Raw genomic sequence first — 17,676 nt, 5'->3', positions numbered from 1 at the left:
TCCGATCCTCGTTTGCTAAGTCAAACGACACCGCTGGTTCTGCACACACTGCCCTACCCTGTGCTCTGACCTCTTTCTCCCCTCTCTCTCCAGATGAAATCTCGCGTCTTGTGACGGCCGTCCGCCCAACAACCTGCCCGCTTGACCCTATCCCCTCCTCTCTTCTCCAGACCATTTCCGGAGACCTTCTCCCTTACCTCACCTCGCTCATCAACTCATCCCTGACCGCTGGCTACGTCCCTTCCGTCTTCAAGAGAGCGAGAGTTGCACCCCTTCTGAAAAAACCTACACTCGATCCCTCCGATGTCATCAACTACAGACCAGTATCCCTTCTTTCTTTTCTCTCCAAAACTCTTGAACGTGCCGTCCTTGGCCAGCTCTCCCGCTATCTCTCTCAGAATGACCTTCTTGATCCAAATCAGTCAGGTTTCAAGACTAGTCATTCAACTGAGACTGCTCTTCTCTGTATCACGGAGGCGCTCCGCACTGCTAAAGCTAACTCTCTCTCCTCTGCTCTCATCCTTCTAGACCTATCGGCTGCCTTCGATACTGTGAACCATCAGATCCTCCTCTCCACCCTCTCCGAGTTGGGCATCTCCGGCGCGGCCCACGCTTGGATTGCGTCCTACCTGACAGGTTGCTCCTACCAGGTGGCGTGGCGAGAATCTGTCTCCTCACCACGCGCTCTCACCACTGGTGTCCCCCAGGGCTCGGTTCTAGGCCCTCTCCTATTCTCGCTATACACCAAGTCACTTGGCTCTGTCATAACCTCACATGGTCTCTCCTATCATTGCTATGCAGACGACACACAATTAATCTTCTCCTTTCCCCCTTCTGATGACCAGGTGGCGAATCGCATCTCTGCATGTCTGGCAGACATATCAGTGTGGATGACGGATCACCACCTCAAGCTGAACCTCAGCAAGACGGAGCTGCTCTTCCTCCCGGGGAAGGACTGCCCGTTCCATGATCTCGCCATCACGGTTGACAACTCCATTGTGTCCTCCTCCCAGAGCGCTAAGAACCTTGGCGTGATCCTGGACAACACCCTGTCGTTATCAACTAACATCAAGGCGGTGGCCCGTTCCTGTAGGTTCATGCTCTACAACATCCGCAGAGTACGACCCTGCCTCACACAGGAAGCGGCGCAGGTCCTAATCCAGGCACTTGTCATCTCCCGTCTGGATTACTGCAACTCGCTGTTGGCTGGGCTCCCTGCCTGTGCCATTAAACCCCTACAACTCATCCAGAACGCCGCAGCCCGTCTGGTGTTCAACCTTCCCAAGTTCTCTCACGTCACCCCGCTCCTCCGCTCTCTCCACTGGCTTCCAGTTGAAGCTCGCATCCGCTACAAGACCATGGTGCTTGCCTACGGAGCTGTGAGGGGAACGGCACCTCAGTACCTCCAGGCTCTGATCAGGCCCTACACCCAAACAAGGGCACTGCGTTCATCCACCTCTGGCCTGCTCGCCTCCCTACCACTGAGGAAGTACAGTTCCCGCTCAGCCCAGTCAAAACTGTTCGCTGCTCTGGCCCCCCAATGGTGGAACAAACTCCCCCACGACGCCAGGACAGCGGAGTCAATCACCACCTTCCGGAGACACCTGAAACCCCACCTCTTTAAGGAATACCTAGGATAGGATAAAGTAATCCTTCTCACCCCCCTTAAAAGATTTAGATGCACTATTGTAAAGTGGCTGTTCCACTGGATGTCATAAGGTGAATGCACCAATTTGTAAGTCGCTAAATGACTTAAATGTAATGTAAATGTAATATGCCACTTTCGATTAGCCGTATGTAAACTGTGGTCATTTAAAATGTATATATAGAGTAAAATACAGGCAGGGCAGGAACATAATTTCTATAACAAATAAGACACAGTAAAAACAGGGAACAAATTTGTGCCCTGAAGGAGACTACATTTTGTGTTTCCTCTGACATCTAATTATAAATGTCTCCTGTCATCTCTATCGCTGACCTGATCTCTGAGAAAACGAGGGCCATGATAAACACAGACGTTTATTGAGGTTCGTAATGAAGCCTCAGGAGTCAGGAGTCTGATCTCTCCTGAAGTGACTGCTGCTGAGCTGCTGTCTGCATTATTATCTCCAGACAGACATATCAACAACACTTTGAAGGAACGAAACACCCATAAATAAACCTTGCACAATCTTCAATGAAAACTTTAAAAGAGTATTCCATAAAGTTCTGTTGGAATTGTATTCTTTATCCCCTTACACTTGTGTCTATAAGGTAGTAGTTTTGGAATTGTTAGCTAGATTACTTGTTGGTTATTACTGCATTGTCGGAACTAGAAGCACAAGCATTTCGCTACACTCGCACTAACATCTGCTAACCATGTGTATGTGACAAATAAAATTGGATGTGATTTGATTTGAATTGCATAGTTCTTGCATCATGGAAGACAGAGGTGGAGATCCTTTGTTGCTGCCCTATGTACCAGCCGGAACTGGGGATGAGTGAGGGAGTGTACGCTTATTTTGACAAAGCAATCTTTTATTTTTCATTAAATAGAAGAGGAGAGGTAAGTAACCTTCTGGATCCAGCAGGCGTGGGATGCCCAGCTCGTTCTCGGCCAATGAGAAGGCTTCCTCCAGATTCTCTTTGTTGCTCCTCCTCCTCACCACCTCCATGTCCACCAGGTCTGGGCGGATGGCATGGACCACAGAGTGGAACGCCACCCCGCTCCGCCAACTAGCACCAAAGTCCTTCACTTCCATGCCCTGACGCCTTGGGACAAACAGAAGTACATGTTTACAGTGGGCCGGTGGCAGAGCACTCTTGAAATTATAACTCAAATTAAAATACAGACAGTTCGGGTGATACAGACAGCTGTTTCCTATAATCTTGGCTGACGTGGAGAAAATGGTAGAGAAAATGATGTTGAACTGGTCTTAATTTAGTTGTAATGACATCATTTCAACCCGTTTTGCCCGCTGGAGCACTGGTTAGAAAAGCTGGCCAAATATATAATGGCATACGTACTTGGCGGCGGTGCACTGCACCCATCTGAGCAGGGCCCTCTTGGCGTTGCCCTGGAACTTCTTGGGTACTACCTTCCTCTTCATAGGGGGACTGCCCGTCTCTGAGTTACTGGCCATGCTGTCCATTGAGGAGGTACTGCTGGACAGGGCTACCAGGGCTGGTAGGTTACTGGTCAACTCCTCGATCTGACAGAGGGTCAGCAATTAGAAACATGCTGTGATTAACCATAGCAACATCAAATAACTGTATGTAGATCCAATTGGATCTAAAAAAAAGTGCATTAAAGGGTCACTTCTCGATATAACAGGTAAAAACAACACTGAAAGACCACTCACGGAGAGTTGTGAGACACTGTTAACAATCACAGACAGTCATATTACAACATGTAAGTGTCAAACTGACCATGATACAACAACACATTACCTGGAAGTAGAGAATGACGGTCCATATCAACCCCAGGACAATGGATGGTCGACCGTCTGCGATGTCAGTGGCATGAATGTTGACTAGCTTGATCTGTTGGGAAAGAAACCCCCAATTCAACTGCAATTCACAACTTGTCATGAAATGAAATGTCTGGGAAATACATGTACTCATACGTAGGTACGTTCTGAAACAATGTTTAACAAATAAAGGCATTGTTGAGTGAGTGGGCCATTGGCATAGTAATGACGATTTTATGCTTTTTTCTTTCACAGCCATCAAAATCAGCTCTCTGATGCAAACAACGTGATATTTGGAAGAGCGGAAGCAGGTGAGGCAGAAACAGCCAAGCTCAACAAAGTAAAAACATAAAAGCTGTAGAGTACTCAATTTGGCAGGACAGTAACAATAAAGCCAATGGAGTGAATATCACTGTAACAAACTTTGGATGAGCAAACTAGTTGACATTAAGGTTGCTGCATATTTACATTCGTCTTTTTGTAGGATTTGTTTTGATGATGTGACTATTTCGCAAAGGTTGGAGAAAGGAGAGGGCAGGAAAGATTTGACTCCAAAGTTTCAAAATGCATACAAAATGCATGACAACCAGAAAGCACCTGGTTGATGGCACTACAATAGTCAAGATGCACAAAGAGGAAAAGGATGGCTCAACCAAAGAATAGCTAGGAATAGACACCGTGAATTAAACAAAAGGAATGCATACAGTATATGAACACAGTGTGTTTTACAGGCAGCCACTGACCGGGGATCCTCGGTACACAGACTGAGGTCAGAGGTCAGGCATGGTGAGAGAAGGTCACAGTAAGATACAGGCCTCAAAGCAATACTGACTGAGAGAGGATATACCATCCATATGGCCTTGCATAGATACATATTTCCATGCATTGCCTCCATTTATCTATCTTTGTTCATAAACACTATGATACAATGTCGTATTTTCAAACCGCTAGCATTAAACAGAGATGAATATTCTTTTCACAAGCCTTGGCCAAATGTTTTGAATAAAACCCTTAGAAGATATGTGACATTGCGAATGGGCCCTTAGGTTTACATGTTAAACTCGAGCTACGACAAAATACTCAGGGAAAATACTGTGTAGTTACTCTGAGGGCGTGCTTACCTTCCTGCCTTCGAGGAACCTGAGGGCGGTGCCGATGTTGGACACCCAGTGGATTCTCTTCAGCTGGCGGCCCTGCTCACATGGCTGGGGAGAGAGGAGGGAGGGTTCAAGTAAAGTTTAAGTGTATTTTCCATATGGAGTACTGTAAATACACAAAATCTTATCAGAACGCTCACATTAAATACAGCAAGAAAGTTCAATACAATATTATGGTAATTGAATGCGACTGAACTCTGTAGCATGAATAGAATAATCCAGCATTACCAATGACTGTATATATTAAGAGCAGTGCTTACTAGTCTCTGTCCAGACAGCACCTCCAACAGAGCCAGAAGTTTCACCCCATCTTTGATGTCCTCGAAGAGGTCGGTGATCTCTAGAGGTGGTTTACGCTAGGGAAGAGAAGATTCAACAGTGAAACTAATACACTAATAATTGGTAATTGGTAGGCTATACTGTTACAAATTATAAACCACCTATTGTTTAAAACTTCTTACGGCTGCAATTCCGTTAACGGGATGATATGACAACAGCCAGTGAAAGTGCAGGGTGCCAAATTTAAAACAACAGAAATCTCATAATTAAAATTCCTTCCTTGTTGTTAATCCCACCACAGTATCCGATTTCAAATAGGCTTTACAGTGAAAGCACCACAAACAATTATGTTAGGTCACCACCAAGTCAAAGAAAAACTCTGTCATTTTTCCAGCCAAAGAGAGGAGTCACATAAAGCACAAATATAGATAAAATTAATCACTAACCTTTGATGATCTTCATCAGATGACACTCATAGGACATCATGTTACACAATACATGTATGTTTTGTTTGATAAAGTTCATATTTAGAAAAAAAATCTGAGTTTACATTGGTGCGGACGTTCACTAGTTCCAAAAACATCCAGTGATTTTGCATAGCCACATTGATTCAACAGAAATACTCATCATAAATGTAGATGATAATAAAAGTTAACACATGGAATTATAGATATACCTCTCCTTAATACAACGGCTGTGTCAGATTTCAAAACCACTTTACAGAAAAAGCAAACCATGCAAAAATCTGAGACGGCGCTCAGAAAAATAATCACATTAGCCGCCATGTTGGAGTCAACAGAAACCAGAAATCACATTATAAATATTTCCTTACCTTTGATGATCTTCATCAGAATGCACTCCGAGGAATCGCAGTTCCACAATAAATGCTTGATTTGTTCGATAATGTCCGTTATTTATGTCCAAGTAGCTACTTTTGTTAGCGCGTTAGGTACACATATCCAAATGCTCGTGTAGTACTTCGGACAAAAACTTCAAAAAGTTATATTACAGGTCGAAGAAACATTTCAAACTAAGTATAGAATCAATCATTAGGATGTTTTTATCATACATCTTCAATAAACTTCCAACCGGAGAAATCATTTGTGTCTAGAGGAGCAATGGAACGCAGGGCGATATCATGTGGAATGCGCATGACCAGGAAATGGCTCTCTGCCAGTAACCTGACTCATTCAGCTCTTATTCAGTCCCACAACACAGTAGAAGCCTGTTGGGGAATAATCAGAATTAGGTGGTAACATAGGTAAGATGTTTTATATTGATCATATGTTTGTAAATTACTTCTCATCAGAATGTTATTTTTGTATAATACTGTGGCAGGGTTTGCAGTATCTGTTCTATGTCAAGACTAAGTTGTTTGGGCTGGAGAGAGGGGAGAGGTCAAGCGTGTATCTCTTGGCTCCACAATGTCTGTGTGCCAGTCAGTGTGTCTCTGTGATCTTGTCAAGATAGGATGGATTTGATATATGCCTGTTGATATGGAGGATTGGTTTATGGTTCTGGGTTTGAGTAAAGAGACAAAGCTGAACGATTTATTATGTCTATGCTGTCTGACTATGTGTGTTTTTTACTATTAAAGGATCTCAGCTGCAATGTGTAAGGGGCTCTCAGAGAATTCATTGATAGACACTGAATTGATCTGAGAGTCACAGGGTTGTGATAGAGCTCATATAATTAAAGATGGACTTTGATAACTAACTCTGACGTGTGTGGTTTGCACTCATGATTTGGTAAATAGAGGAAATTTCCACGACAAGCCTCATTCAAGTTTCTAAAGACAGATGACATCTAGTGGAAGCCCTAGGAAGTGCAACTTCATTTATATCCCACTGTGAATTCAATAGAGCTTGGGTTGAAAATCGATCAACCTCAGATTTCTCACTTCCTGTTTGGATATAGAAACTTCAGAGTGTTTTCTATACTAATAATAATATGCATATATTAGAAACTGAGACTGAGGAGCAGGCCGTTTACTCTGGGCACCTCTTGGGCACCTTTCGTCCAAGCTACTCAATACTGCCCCTGCAGCCATAAGAAGTTAATAAAGACATTATCTTATTACAATCCACTATAATCTTTCAATAAGTAAATCCTAGAAACACAACACATTCATTCTTGCTCAGCCCTTGTGTTGAGGAGAAAATAGAGCAGAGCTAGCTAGCTACGGGTAGAAGTACAAGCAGAGCTAGCTAGCTACGGGCTGGAGTACAAGCAGAGCTAGCTAGCTAGGGGCTGGTGTACAAGCAGAGCTAGCTAGCTACTATACAGGTTGGAGTAAAAGCAGAGCTAGCTAGCTAGAGCTACAGACTGGAGTCCAGACTGAACAGCCCTCTCCCCAGCCCTTGTGTTGAGGAGAAAAGAAAGCAGAGCCAGCTACAGACTGGAGTCCAGACTGAACAGAGCTTGTTCGCTAGCTAACGGCTGGACTATAAAGAGAACAGAAAGAGCTCCCCTGTAGCTGAAAAGATGGTGCCTGTGCATCTGAGATGGCGAGGTGCCCGTGCCTGAGGCAGTGTGATTCAGAGCAAAATCAGAGCATGGGTCCATTTAACCCTAGCTGGGCATAGTTGTTTCATGTAACACACTGTATCCAACTATCCATGTATTATCAGAGCTGAGGGGAATTCTGACAGAGTTAGGTGACAGAGCAAACTACATCATGAAACACACAGAACATTCTCAGAAATCATACACGAAAACAATGCATTAATTAATGGAACGCTGGTCTTTGTGGGAATTGTCTTGGCAGGCTGAGCTGTTCGTTTCACAACTCGTCACATTTCATGACAGGACGACAGGATGCAGTTGGCTGGGACTGTGGAGTACAACAGTGTGACAACTATACACTGTTTTTTTGTGCTATTTTCTTTGCTTCAAAAACAGAATCCAATGGAAGTCTTTTAGATAATATTATTCCTCCTTTATGACCACCAGTATCCTAACAACAAGATCAATTTAAATATAGAAATTACATTACACTATTTGACCGGTAACACGAACCATACATCTCCAGAATGTCATTGCACTTAAATGAGTCACAAGGTTAAAAAACAAAACACCAAGCCCATCCTGGGTTTTGTGACAAACAAAATAGGAGTCACATGACAAGCCCCATTTTCACTGTCATGACACACACACATGCACATGCACACGCACCCTTGCACACACACATACACACACGCACATGCATGTGCACACACACGCTGTCATAACGCACACGTGCACGCACACACTGTCATTCATTCAATGCAAAAGTGCTTGGTAACGTGAGAGGAAATGGACACAATGGGAAAAGTGTGACTGCCCAGTGAAAGTAAAAACTAAAAGGGCCAGCACTTTCCATCATAAAACCAAACATATTACATTTTGTTCCATTCAGAATTTGATTAAAAAATCTATTTTAAAATGGGAACTTTAAGGCACCCGTCATGTGGTCTATTGTAATCCATTCAGAATGGCTTGCTTACTTGACGGAAAAGGTTTAGATGAGATTAGATAAACTGATTGAAAGATGAACTGATAAGAATTGAGATTTGAATCCCTCCTACAGTAGCAGTAGCCTAGTGAACTGGAGCGAGAGGCTCATGACTAGGCTTATTCTACAGGTTCATTGGTATGCACAGAGAGAGCGAGAGAGAGAGAGAGAGAGAGAAATGGAGAGAGGAAAGGAGAAAGAGAGAGAGCGAGAGAGAGTGAGACAGTGAGAGAGAGAGAGAGAGAGAGAGAGAGAGAGAGAGAGAGAGAGAGAGAGAGAGAGAGAGAGAGAGAGAGAGAGAGAGAGAGAGAGAGAGAGAGGTGACAGTGTGTGTGAGAGAGAGGGGGGTGTATAAGTGTACAGCATGAATAATGAGGAATAGACCTCTGTGGTGACTTATTGGCCAGCCACATTACTCAGATTCGCTTTGAACTGCCGCCCCGTGGGCCAAATCTGACAGGACAAAAGACAGATCTCTCCCCTGGGTTCAAAACTTAAACCCTGTACTAGTTGATTAGTCACCCTGTCTGACCAAGCAGCAGCACAATGTGCTGTGTCACCGAAAACCTTTGAGCCAGCAAAACCTGGCTGTCTAAAATACAGCAAGAAAACATGGTTGGCACTAACAGTATCTATGAAGCACGTTTCTGTAATGCGTTATGCACACACTCATGATGATGATGATGATGATGATGATGACATTATGAGCTATCCTATGTGTTTATATATAGCTATAACTCATGATGAGTATGTTTATAGTGTTAAAGAGCTGAACTGTCATATGGCCTTTTGGAGCAGACTCTTCTTCCTGCAGTGAAATGTTCCTCCCACATCACACTCTCCATCTGCACCGTGCTGCTAAACTCTCCCTGCCTGCCAAATCTAGCCAGGGACAAATATATACACACACGCACGCCCCCACACACACACAAACACACACACACAAGTGTGCAGGCATACTTATAGACACAAACGCAGCACACACACACACACGTGCGCGCACACACACACAGCTTTACTCTACAGGTATTATCTTCTCTAAAATGTTGCCCTGGTGATCTCCTGTATACAACACAGTGACACGGATAGTTCTACCTTCCGAGTCAACTTTACTCTGTCCATCACATTGGCTCGGCAAGGCATGCTGCAGGCATGTTGTAAGCCTACTGAGGAACTGAGAAACACACGGATGGATCTCTGCCCTGAGTCATCTTTACTAGTGTCTCTCTCTGTCTCACTCTCCACTGGTCTCGTTTAAAATACATTTACAGGACTGATTCTACAAACAACTCAGTAGCTACACTGTAACACAATCCAAACATCCGGATGAGGAAAAACACATCTTGAAATGTGAACGGTCTATTATGGCCTCAATCAAACTGTAGTTTTCCACGTGTACAAAATTGACATAAAAACCTCTGACACTTTGTTTGCATAATGTGGTTCCATTACACTAGGAGGTGCCTCGCAGAATCATTATGATTGGATGACAACCCTCATCTCATGGTCCAATCTCTGTTCACACAGGGTCACGAGGACTACTGAAAAGCCACTGTCCAGTGAGCAGCTATAAAACTGGCCGGTCAAAGACAGCAGTACAATACTACTACAGCCATCTGATAACAAAGGTCAGGATAATATTCGGGATAGCAATATTATCATAGTGATACAATTGCTGTATATCAGTGATTATACCATTGTAATAATGTTATTTCATCATCTCCGCTCCTATACGGAAAGGGAAGCTGCGGGTGGCATGATAGTTAACTCATCATGATGTGTTAACACACAACACATATCTTATCAAGTGTTGTGGTGAAGCACAAAGACATAGTCAAGGATATCTTCTTACCTTTGCCAAGTGGGAGTTTATCCATTTTGTAAAGGTCCTCTTCTGTACGGCCTCTTGTTCATCTGGAATTGAAGTGGTACAGAACATGGTCAATACATGATGTCACACAAGATAACTGCCTACCCTGCTCACAACTGCTGCCTCCCCTGTTTCATCGGTAGTTCGAGCCCTAAATGCTGATTGGCTTACAGTCATGGTATATCAGACTGTATACCACGGGTATGATGAAACATTTATTTTTACTGTTCTAATTAAGCTGGTAACCAGTTATAATAGCAATAAGGCACCTCAGGGGTTTGTGGTATATGGCCAATATACAACGGCTAATGGCTGTATCCAGGCACTCCGCAACTAAGAAAAGCCCTTAGCCATGGTTTATTGGCCATATACCACCCCACCCACCCCACCCCACCCGTGCCTTATAGCTCAAGTATATTCTCTATTCCCAACGCTTCTTTCAGCCTGTTCAAGTAAGTGCATTCACAAACAATGTGAATATTTAATTGAGTTGTGAGTAGTATCCATTCTGTTTACGAGTGTAGACCTCTGATCTGCGCAGCCCCAGACCACACAGTAATCTAAGCAGGGATATGGCACAGAGTTTCCCAAACTCGGTCATGGGGACCCCAAATGTTGTTTTTTACTCTGACACTCCACAACTGATTCAAATGATCAAAGCTTGATGATTAGTTAATATTTGCAATCAGCTGTGTAGTACTAGGGCAAAAACCAAAACATACACCCCTTGGGGTTCCGAGTTTAGGGAAAACCTGGCATAGAGTAGGTGAAAGAGGAAGGAAGTTATGCAGTGGTATGGAAGATCAGAGGAAGAGATGAAGAGAGGAGAGATACATTGGTGCATCCTGCAACACAATTGCAGCTCCTAGAACGCACATATATAAACATTTAGGTGTACAACAACGGAACATGTGGACATACAGTTGAAGTCGGATGTTTACATACACTTAGGTTGGAGTCATTAAAACTCATTTTTCAATCACTCCACAAATTTCTTGTTAACAAACTATAGTTTTGGCAAGTCGGTTGTCTACTTTGTGCATGACACAAGTCATTTTTCCAACAATTGTTTACAGACAGATGATTTCACTTATAACTCACTGTATCACAATTCCAATGGGTCAGAAGTTTACATACACTAAGTTGACTCTGCCTTTAAACAGCTTGGAAAATTCCAGAAAATTATGTCATGGCTTTAGAAGTTTCTGATAGGCTAATTGACATAATTTGAGTCAATTGGAGGTGCACCTGTGGATGTATTTCAAGGCCTACCTTCAAACTCAGCGCCTCTTTGCTTGACATCATGGGAAAATCAAAAGAAATTAGCCAAGACCTCAGAAAAAGAATTGTAGACCTCCACATGTCTGGTTCATCCTTGGGAGCAATTTCCATGTTACACAAGTATAAACACCATGGGACCACGCAGCCGTCATAACGCTCAGGAAGAAGATACTTTCTGTCTCCTAGAGATGAAAGTACTTTGGTGCGAAAAGTGCAAATCAATCCCGGAACAACAGCAAAGGACCTTGTGAAGATGCTGGAGTAAACAGCTACAAAGTATCTATATTCACAGTAAAACAAGTCATATATCGACATAACCTGAAAGGCTGCTCAGCAAGGATGAAGCCACTGCTCCAAAATCACCATAAAAAAGCCAGACTACAGTTTGCAACTGCACATGGGGACAAATATCATACTTTTTGGAGAAATGTTCTCTGGTCTGACGAAACAAAAATATAACTATTTCGCCATTATGACCATCGTTATATTTGGAGGAAAAAGGGGGAGGCTTGCAAGCCGAAGACACCATCCCAACCGCGAAGCACGGGGTTGACAGCATCAAGTTGTGGGGGTGCTTTGCTGCAGGAGGGACTGGTGCACTTCACAAAATAGATGGCAACATGAGAAAGGAAAATCATGTGGATATATTAAAGTAACCTCTCACAACATCAGTCGGGAAGTTAAAGCGTATTGCTTGGTGGCAAATGTGTCTTCCAAATGGACAATGACCCCAAGCATACTTCCAAAGTTGTGGCATAATGGCTTATGTCAAGGTATTGGAGTGGCCATCACAAAGCCCTGACCTCAATACTATATACAATTTTGTAGGCAGAACTGAAAAAGCGTGTGCGAGCAAGGAGGCCGACAAACCTGACACAGTTACACCAGCTCTGTCATGAGGAATGGGCCAAAATTCACCCCTTATTGTGGGAAGCTTGTGGAAGGCTACCTGAAACGTTTGACCCAAGTTAAGCAATTTAAAGGCAATGCTACCAAATACGTATGCGTAAATGGCTGCAAGGGAGTCAGGCGCAGGATAGTGGGTAGCAAATGGAGCCTTTTATTTAGGCGAACCAAAGGCACACGGCACAACGAACACAAAATACAATACGGGCTGACATAACCCAGCGCAACCAGACATACATGAAACAGATAAACAATACCACACAAATACACAACACATAATGAGGGAAATGAGAATCAGGTGTGTGGGATAAAGAGACAAAACAAATGGAAAATTAAAAATGGATCGGCGATGGCTAGAAGATCCGCGACGTTGGACCGCCGAACACCGCCCGAACAAGGAGAGGCATCGACTTCGGCAGAAGTCTAACTGAGTGTATGTAAACTTCTGACCCACTGGGAATGTGATGAAATAAATGAAAGCTGAAATAAATCTTTCTCTCTACTATTATTCTGACATTTCACATTCTTAAAATAGAGTGGTGATCCTAACTGACCGAAGACAGGGATATTTTACTAGGATTAAATGTCAGGAATTGTGAAAACCTGAGTTTCAAATAATTTGGCTAAGGTGTATGTAAACTTCCAACTTCAACTGTACCTAATGACTAAACATCGGAGCCAGGACATTACCAGTATCATGATACTCGTTAGTATTGTGGCAAGGAAACAAAACACAAAGCAGATTTAAATTCTTTAGGAAAACAGCCCTAATGATGGAAACAAACATCATCAAACTCACATTTAATTATTTTTCCAAGCTTTAGCTCACAAGTTTTCATTTTTGCCATGTAAAAAATATTATGATACTGGTATCCTCCCGACCCTACTAAAGATGCACCCAAACCACCTTTAAAAAAACATATATTTATAATACAATCACATATAATGATTAGATATTGACAGGTGTCTGCTCAAATAAAAGTCCCATCAAAGTAAGAGTCCTAAGTAGATCAAAGTATAAGCAGAGGAGACTTCTGTTCACAGCTTCACACATCGTGCAGACTCATTGCTCAATGTCCAATCCACCAATAACGGCATGCATACTCTTTCAGGTCACCCCCAGCCTGTGCTTTTGTAGAGAGGGGGATAATATATGCAGACAGACTCTGTGCCTCATGCATAATACATTTCTGATTTCACACTACACAAAACATCTGTCGCTTCATAGAAGAAAAGGGTGACTTGCATTGCACAGCGTTTGTAGTTCACTAAACACACAGTGACATGTGCATATGTGTCAGTAGGTTGAGCAATGCTGCACATACACAGTGGCCATTTTTAAACATCCACACTTAAAGTATACTCTCTGGTCACGTGATTCTGGAGAACAGGCCTATGCTAACAATAGAAAGCCTCCACAGAGGGAAAAGAACCCATATTAACTCAAAGGCATATAGTGTAATCTGAAGGAGCATCAGTGATGCACATACAGGGATGCCCAGTGAAGCGTACAACACGCATAGTGCTGTATCTGGTTTACCTTGCTAAACCAAAGCCTCAGTAAACTCCTTGTTATTTTCTGCACTAACTAAATCCTCCACCATATTCCTTACATACATTGTGCTGCTGTGTCTGTATATATCTGGTTCATGCATCTGGTTCACCTCCATATAAATCACAATCCAAGCTTGGTTCCTTGTTATTTTCCACATGCATGAACTCAATCATCCACTAAGGATGAGAGGATGGGATGCAGTGAGAGATGACAATCTATAGAAATCACTGCTGCTGGCCTACTTACCGCGGAGATACTGAAAGAATCCCGTCACCAGGTTGAGAGAAGAGGTCTTTTTGACGGCTACATCCTTATAGTGAGCCATTATCCACACACACTCCTTGCCTCCCTCCCTGTGCCCTTCACATTGCAAGCTTGTTGTGAGCCTCTGTATGTCTGTCTGTCTGTGGGAGTTGATGATGAAAGGCTATCCACAGTGGGAAAAAAAACAGAAGAAAGAGGAGAAAAACAGAGCTGTTCCTTTCCCTTTTATTCCAGGCGGCAGGAAGCAAAACAGGTCTGGGCTGCCTCAGCCTGGTTGGTCGCTTGTTTCCCCGGTGACAACACAGAGCTGAGCTGCTGGGGGCTGACTGCCTGCTGCAGCCTCAATCCCCTCCTACCCCGACACACACCCCTCACACACACACACACGACCAAACACACAGAGGTCAGTGGAAAGCCCTCTAATAGAGTCAGATACATACAATCTTTCCCATCCCATCCTTCCCTCCTCTTCCTGTTATTCTCCCAATATCCAGAAGAGCTATGCTTGTGTTGTGTGGATGTGATGTGTGGTGCATGTGATGTGTGCACTGCCCAGCCCCCGCTGCATTGTCTGCCTCCCAGTAGCCCTGCCTCCCTCCCGCAGCAGCATCCATCTGAGACAGAAGCAGGGGGGATCAGCTTGGAGCACTGCTCAACCAATCAGCACAAGGGACGGCATTGATGTCACGGGCTGCCCTAGCTGCATTATCTCAAGCAGGGTGTGTGTGTGTGTGTGTGTGTGTATGGGTGTGTGTGTGTGTGTGTGGTGTGTGTGTGTGTGTGTGTGTGTGTGTGTGTGTGTGTGTGTGTGTGTGTGTGTGTGTGTGTGTGTGTGTGTGTGTGTGTGTGTGTGTGTGTGTGTGTGTGTGTGTGTGTGTGTGTGTGTGTGTGTGTGTGTGGATACAAGGTTTAGATTTAATCTGCTGTAATTGAAACTATAATTCTGTGGGACACTCAAACAAAGAGTACTGTGTTTTATGCACTATTATTCATGTAATACAATACATAACAATAAATGTATGGCCAGCACAATGCTAGCAGTTCCGTCTTATTAAATTATATACAGTATTACACTCATTTCTACTAAAATTGAATTATAGTAATGATATATATTACGTTAGTTTCCCTCCCACAAAGACCAGAATAGTATCAAGAATATGCTACAATAGCTCAGCATGGGACAACCGTTCTAAATTATTTATTTCATAGCTGGTAGATGGCATCAGCCACCTGCTCTCTGATTGTCAGGGCTATTGTTGTGAGACCAAACTAGATACAGTACCATAGGATTCCCCTAGGGATTTCCCCACAGGCAATCAAGTAAATGAATGCTCTCTGTTGATTAACAGTACCTCCAAACGAGCCTACAATAGTCATTCTACAATGTGAATCTGTAACTTGTTTTATTAGAGTTCAAACTATTATTTCTTACTTTAGGTTGAAATGTTCTCTTGAACTCTTCAATTCTCGTGTACCCTCCTTACATTGTGCAGTACTCACAGCTGCACAATTAATTTCCGTGTGGGGACAATAAAGTTGTAAGGGTATTTGATAGCTCCTGCCTGAATGTATGTGAATACAGTTATTGTCTCCCTCTCCCAGACGCCCACTTTATGACATAGTTGGAGAAGTCTCAATCAGCCTATTGTCTGACTGACTGTGGAGAGAGTGAAACGTTGGACAAGAAACCAGTTGTAGGACAACAAACTGGACTCAGGTCCAGTTAATACTCACTACCTTGTCTGTATACAGTAGCTTCACAATACTAATGACCGTGGTGTTAAAAAGATTAAAGGGGAATGGAAACACTTTAGATTGACAGTTACAATTGCCTGGCGTTCTAGTGTTCCCCTTCCCCTTTAAAGGCTATAGATTGGATGGAACATGGAAGTGTTAGTGTTAAAATGATAAAGGGATACTTCGGGATTTTATCTACTTCCCCAGAGTCAGAGGAACACGTGGATACCATTTTTATGTCTCTATGTCCAGTACAAAGGAAGTAAGAGGTCATTTTGCGAACTAGTAGATACCCATAGACTTCCAGTTGTTGCGCTGACGCTAGTTAGCATTACCACGCGAAACTTCTCCAACTTACTTCATACTGAAAACAGAGACGCTTATTGCCAAAATCCCTTTCAAAAACCCTCAACACTGTTAAAAATACTTAATCTATCCTAAAGAGTTAGCAACAATTCACTTTTGTTTGGGGGAAAAGCCTACATCGACTACCATAACTTGCTCATCCCCTGAGTTGTCACTAATATCGGACACTAATGTTGGGCGAATAGGCCTGGCTCGCAGTCGGCATTCCAATTCATCCCAAAGGTGTTCGATGGGGTTGAGGTCAGGGCTCTGTGCAGGCCAGTCAAGTTCTTCAACACTGATCTCGACAAACCATTTCTGTATGGTCTTCGCTATGTGCACGGGGGTATTGTCATGCTGAAACAGGAAAGGGCCTTCCCCAAACTGTTGCCACGAAGTTGGAAGCACAGAATCATCTATAATGTCATTGTACGCTGTAGCGTTAAGATTTCCTTTCACTGGAACTAATGGGCCCAGCATGAACCATGAAAAACAGCCACAGACCATTATTCCTCATCCACCAAACTTTACAGTTGGCACTATGCATTGGAGCAGGTAGCATTCTCCTGGCATCCACACAACCCAGATTCGTCCATAAGACTGCCAGATAGTGAAGCGTGATTCATCACTCCAAAGAACGCGTTTCCACTGCCCCAGTGGAGTCCAATGACAGCAAGCTTTACACCACTCCAGCTGACGCCTGGCATTGTGCATGGTGATCTTAGGCTTGTGTGCCCGATAAACAGTTCTGGTGCTGACGTTTTTTCCAGAGGCAGTTTGGAACTTGGTAGTGAGTGTACTGCTTCAGCACTGTGAGTTTATGTGGCCTACCACTTCGCAGCTGAGCCGCTGTTGCTCCTAGATGTTTCCACTTCACAATAACATCACTTACAGTTGACCGGGGCAGCTCTAGCAGGTCTGGAATTTGATGAACTAACTTGTTGGAAAGGTGGCATCCTATGACGGTGCCACGTTGAAAGTCACTGAACTCTTTAGTCAGGCCATTCCACTGCCAGTGTTTGTCTATGGGGATTGCATGGCTGTGTGCTCGATTTGACACACATGCAAGCAACGGGTGTGGCTGAAATAGCGGAATTCACTAATTCAAAGGGGTGTCCACATACTTTTGTATATAAAGTGTATCTGGGACCAGTCTAATACAGCACCACCGTCCTGAATAAAACACAAAATAGAATGAATATAATTTAGTACCTGGTTGCTTGTCATATGCAACACAGAAAGCCTTTTATTCTTTCTGGACCACAGCAGCTATTCCTCTAAAAGCTTTTTTCTAACCGACTATATATACACTAGACTAGTGCTCATCAAACCATTTCAGT

General features: G+C 43.5%; 1 protein-coding gene across 5 annotated transcripts in view; it reads right to left on the bottom strand.

Moving 5' to 3' along the window:
- Positions 1 to 17,676, bottom strand: part of syne1b (spectrin repeat containing, nuclear envelope 1b) — a 151,176-nt gene that overhangs the window by 122,972 nt on the left and 10,528 nt on the right. For 2 of the 5 annotated variants that reach the window (XM_035743512.2, XM_035743515.2), the window contains exons 1-7: positions 14,237 to 14,672; positions 10,231 to 10,292; positions 4,867 to 4,962; positions 4,571 to 4,654; positions 3,430 to 3,522; positions 3,007 to 3,191; positions 2,555 to 2,751 (exon numbers count right to left, since the gene is read on the bottom strand). In XM_035743512.2, the coding sequence (XP_035599405.1) occupies positions 2,555 to 2,751; positions 3,007 to 3,191; positions 3,430 to 3,522; positions 4,571 to 4,654; positions 4,867 to 4,962; positions 10,231 to 10,292; positions 14,237 to 14,315 (796 nt within the window). In that variant the 5' untranslated portion in view covers positions 14,316 to 14,672. Of the gene's footprint in view, positions 1 to 2,554; positions 2,752 to 3,006; positions 3,192 to 3,429; positions 3,523 to 4,570; positions 4,655 to 4,866; positions 4,963 to 10,230; positions 10,293 to 14,236; positions 14,674 to 17,676 lie in introns of those variants that run through there. The other 3 variants (XM_035743516.2, XM_035743514.2, XM_035743513.2) reach the window with 3 other exon arrangements.

Source organism: Oncorhynchus keta, chromosome 29 (assembly GCF_023373465.1).
Source record: "Oncorhynchus keta strain PuntledgeMale-10-30-2019 chromosome 29, Oket_V2, whole genome shotgun sequence".
NCBI lineage: Eukaryota > Metazoa > Chordata > Actinopteri > Salmoniformes > Salmonidae > Oncorhynchus > Oncorhynchus keta.
The sequence above is the reverse complement of the archived record's forward strand: the minus strand, read 5'-3'. Positions and strand labels throughout refer to the sequence as shown.